This window comes from Coenobita brevimanus, chromosome 108 (assembly GCF_032717465.1).
Source record: "Coenobita brevimanus isolate Jiangsu-jjx chromosome 108, ASM3271746v2, whole genome shotgun sequence".
NCBI classification, from domain to species: domain Eukaryota; kingdom Metazoa; phylum Arthropoda; class Malacostraca; order Decapoda; family Coenobitidae; genus Coenobita; species Coenobita brevimanus.
In genome coordinates this window covers 9,714,411-9,735,409 of record NC_137061.1, presented here as the reverse complement: position 1 = coordinate 9,735,409, position 20,999 = coordinate 9,714,411, and the positions used below count along the sequence as shown (strand labels likewise).

The 20,999-nt window shown below is 41.6% G+C and overlaps 1 protein-coding gene across 1 annotated transcript; it reads right to left on the bottom strand.

Moving 5' to 3' along the window:
* Nucleotides 1-4,840: 4,840 nt before the first annotated feature.
* LOC145416967 (sulfoquinovosidase-like) lies at nucleotides 4,841-19,527 on the bottom strand. The gene is made up of 15 exons (XM_080285814.1): nucleotides 19,468-19,527; nucleotides 17,125-17,292; nucleotides 16,356-16,409; nucleotides 14,743-14,937; nucleotides 13,962-14,157; nucleotides 12,976-13,114; nucleotides 12,015-12,213; nucleotides 11,207-11,348; nucleotides 10,312-10,530; nucleotides 9,320-9,473; nucleotides 8,134-8,288; nucleotides 7,524-7,673; nucleotides 6,839-6,970; nucleotides 5,303-5,424; nucleotides 4,841-5,050 (listed from the first exon to the last, which is right to left on the bottom strand). Exons 1-15 carry the CDS (start codon nucleotides 19,525-19,527, stop codon nucleotides 4,841-4,843), a joined length of 2,295 nt encoding a protein of 764 aa, XP_080141940.1.
* Nucleotides 19,528-20,999: the final 1,472 nt, after the last annotated feature.

Sequence of the window (20,999 nt, the reverse complement as noted above, 5' to 3'; positions counted from 1 at the left end):
ACGCCATAGTACAATAGTAAAAAGGATAATGTCAGGAGCTGTTATATCTATACAAATATCTTATTGAAAGCTGTATGAAGATCCAAAAATAGCAGGATAGACTCAACACAGACTATTAAGATGTCAGTATTTGAAAATGAAACACAAGAATGTTGAACGCAAGCTGAAGAAAACTGGGAGGAAAAATGTAAAGTCATATTGCTTTATACAAACTACCAAAATAATTCTGGAGAATAGTGAAAAATATATCAGGACACAAAAATAATATTACTGGGTACCTTATACCTGAGCGCATATTTTTGCTGAAGAGGAAGAAAAGGAGTTTTTCCGTACTACCTGGGAAAAGATATCTGAAATAAGTAAGGAAGAATACGAGAATTTCGATTTGGACCACGAGAATTTGATCAAAGACTACCTAAGAGCAAGCTTGAAGAGAACCCATCCATTCACTTACATAGATGCAAACAGATTCGTTAACAGTAACATCGTAACAAGACGAATTACGATTAATGAGTTAACTACAATAATTAAAAGCACCAAGAATAATTCCCCAGGTATGAGCGGCATACATAAATAGGTTATAGAAGAACTACCACCTAAAGCGATAAGATGGCTTGTTGAGATTTTCAGTGCCACTATCCCCATCGGTTGTTTCTCTGACAGTTTGAAAACAACACTGATTAACACGATTCCAGAGACCAAATAAATCTTGTCTATATGCAGTAAATTTTATAGACCGATCTCACGGTTGGAGGTGCCGGGTAAATTACTAGAGAGGACTGTAGCTAAAAGACTTAGTAATATTTAGAAGAAAACAACACTATTCCACCATCCCAACATGGCTTCAGGAATCTAAGAGGAACTTCTACCTCACTTGCTTTAATTTACGAAAGAATGAACTCACAGCAAGAAGGAACATTTCTGTGTAGTACATGTTCAAAAGGCATTCGATAAGGTCTGGCATATAGGGTTGATGTATAAAATATTCCAGTTAAATCTTCCTGACTATATGCATGAAACATTGTGACTTTGTATGTGACAGAAAAGCAAGAATAAAGTTAAACAACTACTTAAGAGAATCTTTCAAGATCAGAAGCGGTGTGCCTCAAGGCAGAGTTCTTGCACCAACACTATAGTACTTATACAAATGATATGCCTCCTCCACACCCATCCAACTTAAATATACAGGTTGCAGATGAAATCACAAAAACAATTACTCATCCGGGAAAGTCACGGTATTTAATGGCCTAAAATGTAACAGGAGAAATATATCAATTAAATATGTACGAAAGAAAACAAAAAATCAAAACAAACCAAGTTCAAAGTATTACGATGGCTGTAAAAACGACAGAGGAAGTAACTGTCGAAAGCGAAATAATACCATACCAAAATAATGGAAAAATCTTCGGGCAAACTTTAACAACCAGGCATCAACCAACGCATAAAAGAGATCGTGGGGAAAGGACGTCAGGCATTACCTCGTAAAAGGGTTGAGAAAACTCCATAACTTACCCGACAATCTGAAACTGCATTTAATCAAAACTCTGATTTTACCCATCATCGAGTATTCCACTCGTAACTACTGATAAATCCAACATGCGTAAACTACAAGGAGTGCACAGTGAAGCACGGACATTCGTATACAGTGAGAGAGACCCATGTGTCGGCACTGCATTTGATTTTGGCATGAAGAATAGGTTTCTCTAAACAGGTATGAGCTTCTGTCGGGTGCTGACGCCATTGTAAACGTGTAAGTTGTTGTTGACAAACTGCTGAATGTCTGGTCGAGCGGACCCATCGACTGCAGGCAAGCAACCGCCCCTGCAGGGCCATCTAGTACTGTGACCTGATGTTCCCCTTTTGTAGAACGTGCCTCGCCGCAGGAAGGCGGGAGGAAAAGTGTAGAGGTTTGGTTTCTGGGTGGATGCCACATTCACGTCTCTCCTCCCCATTAGCAGGGTCACCATAGTATGGTCGACATCACCCCGATATATGGTGATATGGTTACCACCCAGAACTGTAAATGGTTTTCTGGGTTACAGAAAAGCATTAGGCCTGTCACTCAGTGTAGAGTTGCTTGAAGTGGAAAGAAGAGTATTAAAAGTGACAGGAGGGAAAGGCAGGAAGAGGAAGAGAGGAGGGCAAACACTGAGAAAGAATGGTAAAGGTGAAGGAAGATGTAGGCAGTACTACATCAAATGAGTGGATGATGGTCGCCACCACCGACCATGAAACGTGTCAGTGCATGAAAATCCAATAACTTTACAGGAGCTTGTCATCTCAGTTCCACCTCCAGGCATTTCACTGTTAGTTGTATTTGGTATTAACTTCATTTACCTGTGTGTTTGCTCCCTTGCCTCCCTGAACAGCATTACTTCGACTGCCTGCCATGTCTCCTTCAGCTTGTCACTTTGTTGTGGCGGCTCATGACAAGTTATACTATATTTTGAGTAATTAAATATAGTATATTAGCATGCATTTGACACCGATTATTGCTGGAAGTCTCTCCTGCTAACGTGAACACAACCGTCGGTGAGCCATTCCTAAATAATTTGTGAAAATTTTCGAATATTCTTATGTCGAATACATTAGAAAATCTAAAATCAAAATTTTTTCGAAAATGTCCCTTGTAATCATGGATTAATGTGTAGAATAAATCGATAAGAAAAGTGTGTTATGGAATCTCCCAAGCCACTTAGAATACGGCCCTAAAGTGTAGTGAAAAGATATCAGATGACTAAAAGGACATGAATGTGAATGGAAAGGGAGAAGGTGGATGGTTTAAGGTAGGGCAACGTCAATAGTTCCGCATTCTCGGTGACATGGGAGGCCTTGTAACACTATTTCCTTTGCGATTTATCCTGCATAATGTCCCTCGTATCTTTTTGTATGTTGCTGATGAGGACTTACTGTTTAACACCTACTATTTTTCCATGAGCTTTCGTATGTGTGCGAAGATCCATTGTAGCATTAATAGATTTCCGAAATATCCTGTAGTTTTGGCGCTCAGTTTGGTGCTTTTTTCAGCAACATGGTGGCTGTTTTTTAGTTAAGTCCTTCACGTAACACCCATTACTTTTTCAAAACCGTTTGTGCGATGTGTGTAGATCTGGTGTAGCCTTCACAGCGTCTGAAACAAACTCTGGTGCTCAGTCTGGCGATTTCGGTGCCATCAACATGGTGGCAAATTTAGAGAAACGACACAAAACCTATCATTTTTGCCATAAGCTCTTCGGTGATGTGAGTAGGCCTATATCTGCAGCTTTTATACCTTAATAGTCCCCGAAATAACAGTTTGGGTGCTGAGTTTGGGTATTTTCTGCTTTTTTCTGCAGTATGTTGGGGAATTTTCATAAAGGTCACTTAAATAACGCCTCTCATTTTTTCATAACCATTTCAAAGATGCGCATAGACCTACTGTAGCTTTACCAGAGAGAGAGAGAGAGAGAGAGAGAGAGAGAGAGAGAGAGAGAGACATCAGTTTAGGAAGTGTGCAAGGTACTGGCGTTCCCATCCAACTATCCATTTAATAGTGTTCTTGCTCACCTCGCTCGCTGGATCGGTAAAAGAAAAAAAACATACAAGATAATGCTAAGGCCTAATGTGGAAGGAATTGCTTCGGGAGAGGTACTGTGAAGCCTCTTGTGCCACAGTACGTTAACAGTGTGGTGCAAATTCAGAAGCCGATATCTGAGTTGAATAATGATAATAATAATAATAATAATAATAATAATAATAATAATAATAATAATAATAACAATACAAAGAGGAGGAGGAAGAAGAAATAGAAAAAGAAAGATTACACTTAGGCCATTAGGAAAACCATCAAAATTTACCTAGTCTCAATCTTCCTCTAGAATGTGACCCGTAAAAATCGTTGTTTCCCGAATATGCAGAGACTATGGGAAAGTAGATAGAGTTCATTAAGTCTAACCAGCCTGAGAATCATACTCGAGTTCTTCCACTTGCGAACTGAATGTGCTAACTAATGCACTGTCGACATGCCCTGGAATACTTTGCAAATGGAGGAAATAGAGTGAATGTGGCAACTGCATACTACTACTACTCCACCACCACAACACCACCGTTGCTATTACTACTACTACTAACAGCAACAACAGCAACAATAACACTGCAAGGCTGCTTTGAAGAGAGTACTTATAATTTTACATTTTTAGGCTATTTTTTAACTTGCCATCTCGCACCAACGGCAATGGATATGTTAGAAGGAGAGTGTTTCACTACCTTGCCCTGTAAAAGATCTCCCCAAAGTATTTAAAAAATATATGGAGGCAACAAGAATAAAAATGGTGCGCTTGAAATGAAATGGTAAAGCCCGAATTTGTGGAAGATCCTTTTATTTTAGTCTCCATAATTTATTTCCACAGAGCGTTTTATTTTGTTTCGTTTTGTATATTTTTTTCACACAAATATTCGCTTCAGTTGGATTGTGAACTGTGTAGTAGCTGTGTGAATGAGGACAGTCGTATTTACAAGGGAGCTTACACACAGGTTAAGTTTAGGGAAGATTTATTAATACGGCGTGAAGTCTGGCGGGTGGGTACGGAGAAATATACTTCCTGAATTTTATTGAGTTACACTCCTTGAATGCCATAAATTCTATTTTTTTATTTATCTCTTTAGCTAGAATAGAAGAAAATACCTATGAAAGAGGTGCTGGGAGATACCTAACAGATAAGCGGGAGGTGGTAGCTAGCCTCTTAAGGAGACGAGAATATATTAAGGTACCGTATGTAGAAATCAAGAGGTAAACAAGAGGTGCTCGTAAGCCTCGTACGACTACAACGACCACCCTACGACTATTTCAACTACCCTACGACTACTGCTTGAGAGCCCATCGCCCTCCACTGCCAAACTCTTGACTAATTTCCTGGAACAGTGCCGTCCATGTTGATCCGTGCCTATAGAAGACCGGCGGGTAGCCCATGGGTGCGGATACTGTGATATTGGCACCACCCGACACCGCGGTACCGTCTCCCCAAAGATGCACCCACGACGCACCGCCAGGCAGGTACACCGTCTGGGTCACCTGTGGGAACGGTACATCATCAGTATCATTATTGTATTTGCCATTATCACTGTCAGTTTTATTATCAACACGAACATCATCATAATTATTGCCATCATCATCCTCCTCCTTCTCCTCCTCGTAGTTCTGGACGTTGTAACGGTCGTAACACACACCCACACCCACACCCACACACCCACACCCACACCCACACCCACACCCACACACTTCGGCTAGTTAATCAGAAAACATAATTGTCTCCATACTACTCACGTCTCCCTTATAGAGTATGGGCGCCACCAACAAGTCGGCCCCGTACAAATATTGATAGCTCATGTCCCAGGACCCAGCATCACCTTCGAAGTCCAGGAAGAGAGGGCGCTGCACCGGGGTACCTGCAAACCACATCACCACCGCACTTGCTTCACTTTAAATTGACTAAAATTGCCGTCTCTCCATCTTGAACGCTGAACTGTAGCAGTGAATCATCAGTAGAATGTGATGCTAGTCAACCAGAAGTGCTGTGGAAAGGATGTGCGGTAGAGCCATACCGGTAGCATTTTATTTTTCCTTCACTGAGCCACATGAAATAAGCTGCAAAAGAACGAAACTCTGGGACAAGCTGAGGTGAAAAAAAAAAAAAAAAATAGAGCAGTTGTTCTAGCCTGTCAAAATGTCTACACTGTTTTAGCTCAGTTGATGGCCAAATGTGAGGTGTGAATTTAACTAGTAATCAAGGAGACTCATGTCTACCTCATAGCTAAGGCGCATAGAATTTTATGCAACCACGACTGAGTATTCAAATAGTAAAAAGAGTCCAGTTCTGTAAAGTGAAGAGAAATCGACAATAACTCACTTGTGGTCAGCACCCTTATGTAACTATAATTCTTTCACTTTTACTTGGCTGAAATTTTCATCCTTCTGTAGAGTATTTGATGTAACTCAGTGGCAGAAAAAGACAGTGCGGCTCTACATTCTTTCCACAGCACTTTTTTATGACTAGTCTCATATTCTACTGTTAGTTTATTATGACAGCTTGGCATTTAAGATGAAGAGACACCAGTTTTAAGTCAAGTGAGAGTGAAATGAACACTGTGACTCTGCGAACTGGTCTGTATACTTTCCATAACTTATCACGTGACAATACCCACTTTGCTTCATACTGGACCAAGCTTTCGTCATTTTGCAGCTTAGTTCATATAAACGAATAACAGACACATACAATACTATAACTCTACATCCTTTCCATAGCACTTCTTCATGGCCAGCATCATATTCAAGTGCTAATCCACTGTTACAACTCAGAATTCACTATGGTGGCATCCCATTTTTAGGCTAAGTTAAAGTAAAAGGAATATAGCATCACATCCTAGAGTTAATCCACTGTATCAACTTTGTATTTATGATGGAGAGCTGTCACTTTTAGGTTAAGTAAGAGGGAAAAAGGCATAATGGACGTGAGATCTGGTGTGGTTACGAATGATGACGGTTGGGATACGATACTCACCTCATCAGTGCATAAATCATACGCCACGATGTCCTAAATACGGGGTGGTCCGGAAATAGCGTTCGACTAGAAACTCACCTAGCAGTATCTTATGTATTGTGGGGATGGTTAAGTCTGCTGGTGTGGGCGTAGGTGTGGCAGAGGGAGTAGGAAATGAATAAATGAGGCAGGAGAGACACTGATAACGCTGAGCTGTACCCACAACACACGAGAAATAGCCTGGCAGTGTGGATGAGAAGTACTACATACGGACTAACCTCTATATTGAAACTGACTTAGCTGGCCACCTGTCCCGGACTCACCTGTGGCTTGGAGGTCTTGGAGTAGTGAGCGGGTGTATGGGTGAAGGCGGGCGTGCATCTGTGTGAGGCGGGAGAACTGCAGCAGGGTGTCCTCGTCTGAGTAGAACTGGTGGTTGTGGTCGGGTTTGTTGCCTAAAAGTACAGGAGGGGTCACAGTTATGCCTATCGACCGCGCGAGGGTCATTAACTCATTAACGATCATCAATCTTATCACCCATTAAGGAGGATGTTAGACTGCAGAATGGTCAAATCAGCCTGCAGTCCACTGGGCTCACGTTTCAGACGTACCAGGAGCTACACCCACCACTACTAATTTACAACGGTATGATAATAAATGTTTTTACCACCATGCCCCAATATTTGCTTAACAAATAGACTAAAAAATAATTGCTTTTTTTCCTGTATTATGGTGTGTACCACAGAAAATAATGCTTATAAATGAGTAACAGTTTTAACCTTTTGTTACAGCGATTCTTCTAGACTCGGTAGCAATTATGATCTGAATAACAAATATCACCTACTGAATGTAGGAGAATAATCTACTGTATACCTCATAACTGCATTTGATATGTAGATGATTATATATATATATATATATATATATATATATATATATATATATATATATATATATATATATATATACAGAGAGATAGAGAGAGAGAGAGAGAGAGATCCAGCTCACCTTCGTGTGTGCGCATAACAGGGGTAAACACAGCATACTCAGCAGACCTCAGCAGCAGTTCTTTGGTCCTCACAAGTACAGGCGCTTGAGTCGTATAACCCCCGATGTCGAAGTGGGTCACACCCATCCCGCTCACAGCCAGGCTCAGCGCTGACAAGGATAGCAAGATTTAATTTTGTCTTGTAGGATTTCTTTGATGGTGGAGACGGACGCCATCATGTGGGGGCACCGATGTAACCAAGTGGCTCCACTGCTCGGTTATACAATCATTCCTAAGATCCCTTCCCTGTCCACCGAAAGGAAGATGGTGAATTGCAGAAGGAAAACTTTGTCCTGCAGTCCACCGGGTTCGCGTCCATATAAGACTGAGACCACAACAGGAGCTCCATTGTTTGTATTATTATCGGGTTAAGGAGGCAACGCTTCCTCACCAGCTTATTTCTGCATGTGGAACTTTACTCTAATGTTCCCGGTTAGTTACGTAATATGTATCGATATTTAAACCACATCAATAACATGAAAGAGTTTTGGTGTACTATGCCAGATAAATTGTTCATTAACAGGTGTTACGATATATCCAAAATCACTTAGAATAGGGTCTATATCTCACCAGCAATGATGGTTGATGGCAGACCGTCTCCAAAAGACCAGTCGACGTTTTGGTCCCCCGCCCAGGCCAGTAGTTGGTATGTGGACGAGCCCAGACCGCCAGACCGCATAAAGGGAACCACCTCACCCAGCTGGCCTGTGTTCTCTACCACCTCCCTGTAGACCATGAGCTACTCAGATCATACACACTTAACAGGTCATATTCATAGCATTCACATAGACAGGCCTAGAGTGATTACACAAACTTTACATAAATACATAAGCGCAGCACACAGAGGACACAGCACACAGATTTTGATCACACACAAACTAAGGTTGGGCCAAACTGTTATACTGTTATTATATATAATATAATTATTTGGGTGTATAATTCCTCCATAATTAGAGATTATTCATACATGTACTGTATACATACACAGACCACACATGCAATACAGTTACACAAATCACACAGACTTTATAAACACACAAACCACACATACTACACAGTTACACAAATCACACAAGCTATACAATTACACAAATCACACAAGCTATACAGTTACACAAATCACACAAGCTATACAGTTATGCAAATCACATACATCACATGAAAGGTGCCTCCCCATCCAGTTAACCTTTACCCTTAACAACATCCCGGTATATGCATACACAGATCATAAAGTTTTCAGTGTTCACCCTCTCTCACTTCTCTGCACAGTACACAATAAGAGTTTAATAGATTAGTGACATGATACAATCCTTGGATAGACACACAGAACATGCAGACCACAAAAACCACACAGATCTCATGGGCAACACTAATTTATTCATCTGGCTTGTACTTGCCGTCACCTCCCTGCACACAAGTTGATTAAATAAACAAGCTACATCGAACACAAATTTTACATGAATACCGGATTATATAGAACACTTTATAGAAAATAGACTTTGCCTGTGTACACGGACGATACAGACTGTTTCATCTATCTGGCCATGTACGGACAAAAACAGACAACAACAAAAGTTCATTCGCTTCTCCCGCCTCTCTCATTGCTGTATTCGTAGATGCCTGACTGTGACGTGCTGGACAAGAAGAATACCATCATCCTTGGACCTCATTCATTAACTGGTTACGAGTCTGGCCGAAATTGTTATATCTCCCCAATACACATATCACACAGACTCTCAACAAATAGACTACTTACCTGTTACACTTAGCCCACTGTACAGGTATAAGGTTGTGTGTTTCCTCCTGGTCATACTCGGTGTTGGAGGAGTACATATCCAGCCTCGTATACTCGCCGAAGTCTGCCATCCACCCGCCAAAGCCAAGGTTAAGCATGTTCTTCTCCATCTCGTCTGTTCAAGTGAAGAGATATCGTTGGTACGGCTTAGGAGTGATATTTCGAATTGGAGAAGTTCCTTATAGATTTTCACTCAAAGATTCATTTGGAAGGGGGAGGGGGAACAGACTAAATTGAATATCTTAGTTCGACATTAGACAGGGCAAAATGAAGAGTAGTTAGTGTTGTCTCTTATCATTGCCATCTCCATCACTTATGTCATTTTTTTTTACTTCGTTTTGCTAAATGGGGCAATGTGGCTGGTACAGTGAGCTGGAAGAGTGAAATGTTCTTCATCACTATTGTCACTAATGTTGGTACTGCCTGCTGTCTCCCGTCTCTACTTTCTGCTGTCATCACTACCTCTATGTTTATTTGTATACTGTCACTTCTAATCAGCCACCCATTTGCCACGTCCCTGGTCCACCACGTTTTCCCCCATCTCGTCTGCGGATTATCCCCTTGAAATAGATCGCCTTTTTTACTTGTCTATTCTTGCTACTTCCAGACCATTTTGCTGATCTCAGAAAAGGCCTCATATACGAGTACATAAAAAAGTGCATCCATGGACCTTGTGATCTGCGTTGAGCCATGAAGCCATGAAGGAGAGGGGAATGTATTAAAAAAAAAAAAAAAAAGGGTAAGGTGAGCAAAGGAATATGTGGGATGAGCTGAAAATGCGGTGGGTGTGGGGACAGGGCATAAGAGTATACCCTGTAAAATGGGTGTTGTAAGATTAATGGTCTGAGTGTAGTGAGGATGTATTTCAATGTCTTCTGCAACAACATTAAATATAACAAGATAGCTAAAATTGCTCTCATGTATCTGGCGTCTTCGAAAATGTAAACACCAACCTCTGTACCAGGCCAGAGAATCAGGGGCCATGAGGTCCACTTTTCCCACCAAGAATCCTCCCACGTCCTGTTTGAACACCTCTCCCTGGGCGTCTGTCATGAGGTGGCCCAGTGCCTTGGCCTCCTCATACATGTCCCCTCCTTCGATCAGCATAGGGTTGATGTACGCCAACACTCGCACGTCCTCACCACGTAGCTGCTCGATTACCTTGTCCAAATCTGGTGTAAAAGTATTTTTGTTAGTAGTGGTAGGGGTATTAGTATTATTATTATTACTAGTATTAGTGGTAGTGGTACTGGCATTAGTATTAGCACTGGTGTTAGTATTAGTATTAGCACTGGTATTAGTATTAGTATCTTTATTAGCAGTGCCTTCGCCTCCTCCTTCATATCTCGCCCGGGACCAGGATAGGGTGAGGTAGACAAAGGCTGGTATTCTTGTCGGTTAAGGAAACCCTAACACTTCTTTCTATGCGATTTTTTTTTTGCTTATTACACCTTGCCTACCTCTTCTGTGTTGCCTAAGCCATTCTAATATCAAAACACTCTGCGTAAATAGTGTAGAAAACGATGGTGGTCAGCCGTATCCAAAAATAAATCGTTAAGGAAGAGTTGTTTGGGAGTCTCCTTACCCTTCGAGAATACGGCCAAGGATTCATACGTCTTTCCCACGTAACTATTCGATTACTTTATCCAAATTAGACATTAAAAAAACATTAATAAGAGGAGAAGTAGGGTAGTAGTAATAGTCGCAGTGCTTTACAATACTTCAGAACTGTTCCATCGCCAGTTATAGCCAGAGAGAAAGTTGGGGTGTAATACGCAAAATAAATCGCCAAGAAAGAGATGCAACGAGACACTCAGATCTCTGTGCTCTACCTCTTCTTCCTCCTACCTGGGTAATGAGTACCGTTCCATCGCCAGTTCCAGTACACGCGATGTCCAAAGTAGGTCTGGATGTATCCCGACCAGTCCTGGATCCAGATACCGCTTACGTTGGCGCCAGCAGCTTTGGCCTCCTCGTAGTAAAACAGCATCTGAGAAGCATCATCATCATCATCATCATTGTCATCGCCGTCGTAATCATCATCGTCAACGCAATCATCGTCATCATCATCATAATCATCACTGTCATCGCCGTCGTAATCGTCATTGTCAACGTAATCATCATCATCATCATCACCACCACCATTGTCAACGTCATCATCATCATCATCATCATCATCATCATCATCATCATCGTCTTCGTAATCGTCATCCTAAACGTAATCGTCATCGTCAACGTAATCGTCATCATCATCATCATCATCGTCATCGTCTTCGTAATCGTCATTGTCAATATAGCCTAATCGTCATCGTCATCACCATCATCATCATCATCACCATCGTCAACATCATCATCATTATCCTTGGACCCTATTCATTAAATGGGTATTATCATCATCATCATCATCATCATCATCATCATCATCATCATCATCCTTGGACCTTACTCATTGACTGGGTACGAGTCGGACCGAGAGTGTCACATCTCCCAAATAAATAGCACGTTCTCATGTCGGTACAGATGCCCTCCTGTCTATCTATCTATCATCTTTAATTATCTACCTGTCAGTATCTATCTATCTGTCTATCTATCTATCAGTCTGTTCGTCCATTCATCTCTCTCTCTCTCTCTCTCTCTCTCTCTCTCTCTCTCATACCTCATCAGTGCCCCTCTGCAGTGCAATAGTGGTGCCAGTAATAACCCAGTCAGGCAGCTGTGGTTGGGGCCCCATGTGGGTTGTCACTGCCTGCACCGTCTCCAGCAGTGACGCTCCGAACACAAGGCTGGCTCGAAACACGTCATTGTGAATCATTACCTCGTGACGGGAATCCTCTGTGAAATTCAGTACCAGGTAACTGAAATAAAAGAGATTAATTATTTATTTATTTATTTATTTTGACGAGCACTGGATTCTGAGATAAATGGAAGGCGTTCAGAAAGGGAAAATAGTTATGTCGGTACAAAAAGGTGGCCGTTGATAAAAGTTGAAAGAAAGGTGGTTGCAAACAGATTAAACATTTATTTTTGGTGGGAGGGATGTATTGAATTCTGAGATGACTGGGTAGGGATATACTCGTAGGTTACGTGTGAAGTGTGATGATGATGAATTGATGATGATACAGAAAAACACGAGTTAAGTTTAATTATATAAGTTCGTATAAGACTCGCGTTGCTCTTCATCCTCCATCTATATCTATCTTTATTAAACACAACCATCCTCCATCTATATCTGTCTCTGCTCATACGTATAAACCATTCTTTTCCTTCGTTTGTCTTTTTTTTTTTCTTTTATGCACAACCATTCCGCTTCTTCATTTGTCTTTATTCACACATAACCATTTCCTTCTGTATACACACTCCTCCTTCATACACAGCATCTTCCTTCTAGATCACTCTTTACTCATATACACTTAACAATAAATCTTAAATCAATTTTACCACGCTTCTGGATTGACTAGACTTATCAAAAAAAGTATTTATCACATAATCCTGGTAAATGCTATCGAAGACTTTCTGATAAGTTTCATGTCCTTCACACTAAAGTAGATTCCCTACACTACACCCTGCGGGCCTTCTATATTTGTTTATCCTGCTACAAAAACAAAGAACATACTCACTGTCTATCTGGGATAAGGCAGGAATACCGCCTGGATGAGAGGAATGACGCCTGTGGCCAGTAGGTAGTGTAATACTCGCCCCCAGCATTGCCGTCTATGTCTGTTATGTTGGCTATCACACCTCCGTCACGACCAATACCTGTACACACACAAGAAAAGTTGCGGAATCTGACCCTCTTTCATTTTGAGCTCTCTTTTAAGCTTGTTGTTGTTGTTGCTGTTGTTGTCTAACACCGGTCTGTTTGGCCGAGCAGACCCGTCGAATACAGGTAAATAACTTCTGTGGGGCCGTCCTACAGGTACAGTACTGTACATACACCGTGTGTCCGACGCCCCTTATGGTAGACAGCGCCTCAGCTGGGTTGGACCAGAGTTCTTCCCTATGGCGAGGTACTGTGCATGGGAATATTCGTATGAGGAGGTTTGACTCTTGGGAGGACGCTGTAGCTACTTCGCTTCATACAGGGTGCAAAGCGTCACCACGTGTAGGATCCTTGTCATCTTCCTTTACCCAGGCTAATACCAGCTAATGTCCACGTTCTGCATATACAGCGAACTGGTTACTGGGAAATGGAGTGATGATGATGAGTGACGATTATGTTGGAGTGATGACTGAGGACTGATGCTGGTGATAATATTAATGATGATGATGACTGATGATGATGAAAAGTTTATGAAGAAGATGATGATGATTGATGACGAGTGATGATTGGTGGACGATGAGTGATGCTGGATGATGATGGATGGTTGATGATGATTGGTGATTGATGATAATTGATTACTGATGATGATGATGATTGATAATTGATGGATGACTGATGACTGATGATTGACGATGATAAATGACGATTGATCATTGATGACTGATGATGATGATGATGATGATGATGATGAACGATTGGGATGACAACGCTAGTAAAAGGCTAAAAACCTGATATGAATATTGAAGATAAGGGTGTAGTCCAACTTTGCAGGGTGTACTGTACCTTGCTCGCTGGTCCATATGGGGAAGTATCTGCCACGGAGGTTGAGGTAGGTGTATTGCTCGCCTCCTCCCCAAACCCTCTCGTCCTCGTCTGCATACAGCCTCACCCAGATGCGATTGTATGCTTCCCTTGAGTACACCGCCCTAGTAGAAATGTCCACCTGGGTACTGCTCACCTCCGACACCACCAAATCAAACTGGAGGATGGAGTGCTTTATTGTAGCTAGCACCAGACGATTTTACTCAGCTGAGAGTAAGTCATAGGAGTCTGAGCTTGTTAATACTGCTACTACCCTCTCAAGATCAGAACAACTCTAGCATTCTGTATCCCTAATGCCAGATGACTTCTTCAGCTGAGAGTGAGCTAAAGGAGCCTGAGGGTGTTACTAATGGTACTATATTCTTTTCACCTTAACTTGGGCTAAATTTACCATCTCTCCATCTTGAATGTTAAGTTGTAACACAAACCCCAGAATACGATGCTAGTCACTAAGAGGTGCTATGGAAAGGATGTACACCCGTAGCACTATATTTTCTGCCATCGAGCTACGTTAAACAAGCCGAAAAACAACGAAATTCTGGGCCAAGTTAAGGTGAAAGAACTAAAATAAGCATTAGTCCTTTATGAGACGGCCCTAGCGTGTATTCAATATAGACAGTGGGTGTTAGTGCCGAAGTGATGACATGTGGAGGTGTATAGTATGTAAGAGGACTGCTGGGCCTTGGAAACGGGCTGTGAAATTTATGCCCAAAGTCAGACACATTAAAATAAATTCACTCACAGTCAAAGTAGGATCGAGGTGTGACTGCAGGGTGAGTTGGATGAGGGTTGGCTGGGTGGATACTTGTGTGTAGTCACTGAGGGGTATCTTGTCTATAATTTCATCCTGAAGTTGGAACATGCCGTGTGTCTCGCTGAAGTTGGCCACACCTGACCCCAGCCACACGATGGGGTCTGCTGAGGAGTGCTCGAAGATCTGTTGGGTGGATGAAGAAGAAGAAGTAGAAGAAGAAGAGCAGGAATAAGAACAATAATAATAAAAAAATAGAGTAAGAAGAATCATAAACAGAGCAGGAGTAAGAAAAATGGAATAATAATAATAATAATAATAATAATAATAATAATAATGGCCATGTCTGAGCCTAGCCACAGTATTGGGTGTGCTGTTGTGTACGCATCTGATGAATGGGTAAAAGAACAGCAAATAGGGACGTACTCTAAGTGGCTTTGAAGATTACGTAGCACATCTTCATTAGCGATTTTTTTCTGCACATTGTACCTTATTATCCTATGTCATTGATACAAACTAGGATGATATTAAAACGATATAAATAGCACCCACTAGAATTATGATGTGTAATATGCATAATAAATAACAAAGGAAGAGGTGTTACGAAGCCTCCCATGTCTAATAATATGACCATATCATGAAAATATTGACCGTTATTATTGCTGGCTTTGGAGACTTCGTGAAGTCTCAACTCCAGCAATTTAGTTTCCTTATTACATATTAATATTCTTTTATTTTAATTTTCTTTTCTTTATGACAATGATCCAGCCGATGTCGCTACTGGAAATACAGTATAAGTCATTCAAGATAACATCAGGATATAATACGCAAAATAATTCGTTAAGGAAGAGGGTAGAGACAGACAGACAAACTCCAATATTAGAAGGCAAAGCAGGAATGAATGAAATATAACAAGTAAATATGAACTGGTAAACACAGGGTGGAAGAATTAGCGATGACAACAAAGCAACGACGCAATGGACTTCAGCGTTAATAGGGTATCGCTTCACTTTTCAGTCGAGATGATACGAAACTCCTACAAAGAATTCTGAAAAGTTGGTTGGGCTACGAAGACCACATCACTGGTTTTCGAAAATCATTGCTCTCTGTCTCCTTATTTACTGTTATGAGGTAGATCGAAATTCATGTCCGCAACTGTATACATAAACACGAGGGAGGGGAATTGAGGATTGAAATAAATGTCCGAGTGTCATGAGCTTAAGGGCAAAGGACACTAGGAGAAAGAATGTTCCCCCAAACATCGCACAAGATACCACCAGACGGAAAAGCTCTCTAGCGAAAAGAAAGAAAGAAAAAGAAAGAAATGAAAATGAAACCGTGGATGGCAAAATAAGATATAGAGACACCCTCGAGCTTAAACAAAAATGACAAAGCTCTATAATCCCGCTCTACAGCAGTGACGGCAACCGCAGTTAAGTTCTTTTTTAAGTCCTAAACTGATTTCCGCAACTATATCGTTGTTAGCCTCAAACCGTTTTCTACAATGCTTTTAATTATAACCACTTCCGCCTCCTCCTCCTCCTCCTCCACCGCCTCCATGGTGAAAGTTCGCGCATTACCCACTCCCAGCTGAGGTACAGTACCTGTGGCTTGGGAACAAATGTCTTAGTGACTGACATGCAGCTGTGTACCTTGAACTGAATGGTAATGAGCGAAATTAGTACTGTATACTGGTAGTTCTTAATGAACATATATTTCGGTGGATACACGTATGTGCTCCATACCTTCAGCCCGAGAACGAGTTGCTGGAGAGACGCCTTCACGTGGTGGCACGGATAGAATAGTCAAGTAATATTAACGTCCCTCAGCTCCCTGACACTTGACCTTCCTACCACTTAACTCCTGCGATCAGTTTTCCACCACTTAACCCTCCACCACGTAAACCTCCACCTCTTAAACCTCCACTACAAAATCTTCCACCACTTAAACCTCCACCACTGAGCCCTCCACCACTTAGCCACCCTCCACTAAAGCCTCCACCACTCCATCCTCCACCACTTAACCCTCCTCCATTTAAGCGTCCACCACTCCATCCTCCACCAATAAACCCTCCACCAGTTAATCCTCCACCACCTAATTCTCCACCACTTAACCCTCCACCATTTAAACCTCCACCACTTAATTCTCCACCACTTAGATGCCATTTGGTCGTTCACTACTTATGTTACCACTTAATTCTCCACCATCTTGATATTTAATTCTCCTCTTAAATTACAACTTAACCCTCCATTTAGACACCTTGAAATCTTCCACTACTTCAATTGCCACTTAACCATCAACCATTTAGATTACCACTTAGATTAGCACTTACTTATCTACCCCTTAAACCTCCACCACTTAACTTCCACTTACCTTAATGGCATTGAAGCTGATTTCGAACCCATCTGATGTGGTGTTAAGAGTGAGTTCTCCATTCGAACCCACAGCCAGTGCCCCCGCCAACAGCACCACCACCACCCGTACCGACACAGCCATCCTCAGCCTGGGGGGATCTAGGCGTAAAAACTGCAATCCCTCCACCTTGAATGTTGAGTTATAGCAAGGGATTTTTACTGGAATGTGGTGCTAGTCACGAAGAAGTGCAATGGAAAAGATGCAGGGCAGTAGTATTGTCCTCTGCAACAGGACGAAAATCTCCGCCATATTAAGAATGAACCATATGTACAGTCGGTCAAAAAAGTATGGCTATGAGGGGTAAATCGACAGCCGAAATGACCGATATAATGTAGCTTGTGAGGTCCCAAGAAGACATGTCTATTAATATCTGATTATAAATATAATAACAATGCTGACCTGAAAAAGTCAAAGGCAAGTGATACGTGACATTCTTGTGGGAGTAGGTTCCTCACAGTGGGAGGAAAAACATAAATTATTTTCCTATGGCTATCGTCCATGGTTTTAGATTGCTTCGCACAAAAAGTGCACCAATACTTTTTTGATCGACTGTATAAGGTGTATGGTCAGGTTGTATATCGCCCCCAGCGTACAAGTTAATAGCCAGTGATCGTGACCATGTGCTGTGTTATTTATAGAAACACAAGGTATGTAGATGACCTGACTGGAATGTTTCGCTCCCAGTTCACTTACCTACTTTCCTTTACCACTCACCTCCCCGCCGGAAGACCTTCTGACTTTGGGGGGTTGGTTTTAATGCTATACTAACACGCTACAAAGTAAAGCTAAGGGGGAAAAAACTCCATCTTTCAGGGAACTGTATAATATCGCAAATAATCTTAAATGAGGACCCTTCCTTACGTTACTGGCCTATCTTCAGTCCTCTCCCACCCAGACCTCGCAAGGGAATTCCCTGCAGGTTGAGAACACATACTGCATGCACATGGCTTCGCTACATATTATCATTTAGCCTTGCCAAAAAAACACACATTATGTTTACTTGCATATATCATACTGTATACATCTCGCACAGTATATCTGTTACCTTCACGGGGTGTGAAATTTAGTCAGTCATTATGTATTAAACAGCATTTACGCTTACGATTAAAAAAGTAACAGCACAATAATAATATTCAGTGCTAAGGTCAACGGCGATAATAAGCAGTGTTACCTAAAGGAAATCGCATTGTGACGTTCAATCCACAAGCTTTTTTGTTGACTTTTATTGTTACTGTGCGACGTGACCATCAACTAGCGTCGTAAACAATAGTGTGTGTTGGGGGAAGCTATGTAGACTACCGTTAGAAAATTGCCACTCCGGTTCTTACGTATCTCACAGCACTTACGTATGTCACAGCACGAGAGAGAGAGAGAGAGAGAGAGAGAGAGAGAGAGAGAGAGAGAGATTGTTACTGCACATACCTGTAGTCACGGTACTCACAAGCTCAAGTAACGATCCGTAAGAAGGTAACATGTGACTGCAGCGGGGCTGTAATGGTCGCCTCTCTTACCGTGAACAGGTGCTGAAGACGGCTGCCCTCGTGGGGTAGCATCGTTATAACCTGATGGCTTCACTGCCCGGCGATAAAAACATATCTCAGTTCCCTCCCTATTGTCCCCAAACGAGGATGGTGGACTGTAGGAATCGGGCAACTTTAGCCTGCAGTCCACTGGGTTCACATTTCAGATAAACCTTGGGCTACAACAACAACAACAACTTCCAATATTACTACTACTGCTGCTACTACCACTACTGCTACTACTACTTTTAACTTACCCCCCAAATTGCCATATCTCCATTTCGAATGCTGAGTTGTAACGATGAATTAACCTTAGATATGGTGCTGGTCACTAAGAGCTATGGAAAGGATGCAGAGGCGCAGCACTTTTCTTTTCCTGTCACTGAGCTATGTAAAATACGAGGAAGCTGCAAAAGGACGAAAATCTTGGCTGTTTTGGTGCAAGAACTATAGTCACGATGGCGAGCTATCAAAATGTTGTAGAGCCGTAGCACTGTCTTTTTCTGCCACTGGGTTGTACCTAGAATAATGCTATTCACGAAAATGTGCTATGGAATGTATGTGGAGTGGCAGCATTGTCTTTTTCTGTCACTCAGCTGTAACAAGATCTTAACACTAGAATATGATGCTAGTTACGAAGATGTGCTATGGAAAGTGCGCAGCTACCGTAGCAGTGCCCTTTTCTGCTACTGAACCTCGTGACATATGGTGCGAAAGGACGAAAAATCTGGGCCCAAATCAAGGTGAAAAACTCATACCACGACAAGACCACTCCACTTACCAGGGTCAGGGCAAATGAGGCAGTGACTAGGTGTTTTTGAATCACTGCATCAGCTATCATTTTTGGGTTCTCACGCCTTTACGCAATATTGTCCTCGGGCACATATTCTAGTCATCTCAAGAGGCTTGATAGCACCCTTTTCTTGTCGATTTATCTTGCACATCCCGCTTCAATATTCCTTTTATGTGATTTATAAACTTTTTAATACCTCCATAGACTGCATAAAGAACAGGCCAGAGAGTTTGAACATGTGGTGTGCAGCAGTAAGCTGGTAAGGAGGAATTGCCAGGGAGCCTCCTAAACCTACGAGGATATGACCCTATCACATCTGGCTGGGTCTCACTTTATCAACACAGGGTTTCATTGACAATTCCCCGAAGCTTAGAGATTTCGTAACACTTCTTCTTTAGCGATTAACTCTGAATATTACTTTTAGCATCCTGTATGTTATTGATGTAAATTATGTCAATATTAGAATGATATAAATAACAAATCTATAACGCTTATTTATAGGTAGTTAACATCAGAAGCATACAAGGGAGTATTAAGGCGTAATATACAAAATAAATCGCTGTGGTAGAGGTGTTACGAAGTCCCTGTGTTACCTACAAAGTGGTTTTGTGTACAAGATTCTTTGTTTATCCTTTTATCGTAACTCAGACAGCTACTAGACACGAACAGGCTGGGAATCAGAGTTACCTCAGGGAGCTGATCGTAAGAGCCGCTTCCCTAAGCGGATACCAGGATAATTAAAATATATCGTAGCTGAGACGTTGCTGGGGATCTCAGCGGGCCTTAGAAGTAGGAAAAAAGATGTATCCATGAAATCAATTCCGACTCATAGCAAAAAACACCATAAGGGAAACCGTAGCCACATCGTAGGCGTTTGTGTCCTTATAAAACTGGATCATCAGCTGTGTTTCCTGTCAGTCACAGGCTTCCATTTAAACCGTTAATCAGAATGCGATATGTGTACTTTATACTCACCATAAACGTTATATACACACCATACAAACTATACCATGTACATACAACAAAAAAAACTATCGTTACACCTTCTGCGCGATATAAAATGACACACGAATGAAGGTTTTTGATAACAGCCTCCTCCATTGGTATCCCTGCGTGTGTTTGTTGCATATTTATTATAAGCTATATCCATTGCTTCTCCCATGCACATTTCTACCTCGTCCTATTTGGCAACTCACCCACTGTCAGGCTTACCAACCCTAGCGAGACAGCCAGGTTGTTCAGTATGAAACACATCGGACCCCCCTGTAACGATAGTTTTTTTGCTGTGTGTACACAACGAACACTGTACGAATACACCATACAACCATACTAACAGTACGATACGCACCATACATCATGTACAGCACAACATGCTCTCCAGACACCTTATGCACTATGCACTATATATCATACACATAATACACCATATACACGATGCACACCATACACACCAAATATCGAACAAAACATTATGCACACTGTGCACACCATAAACCATATACATCGTATTCAGTTTACAG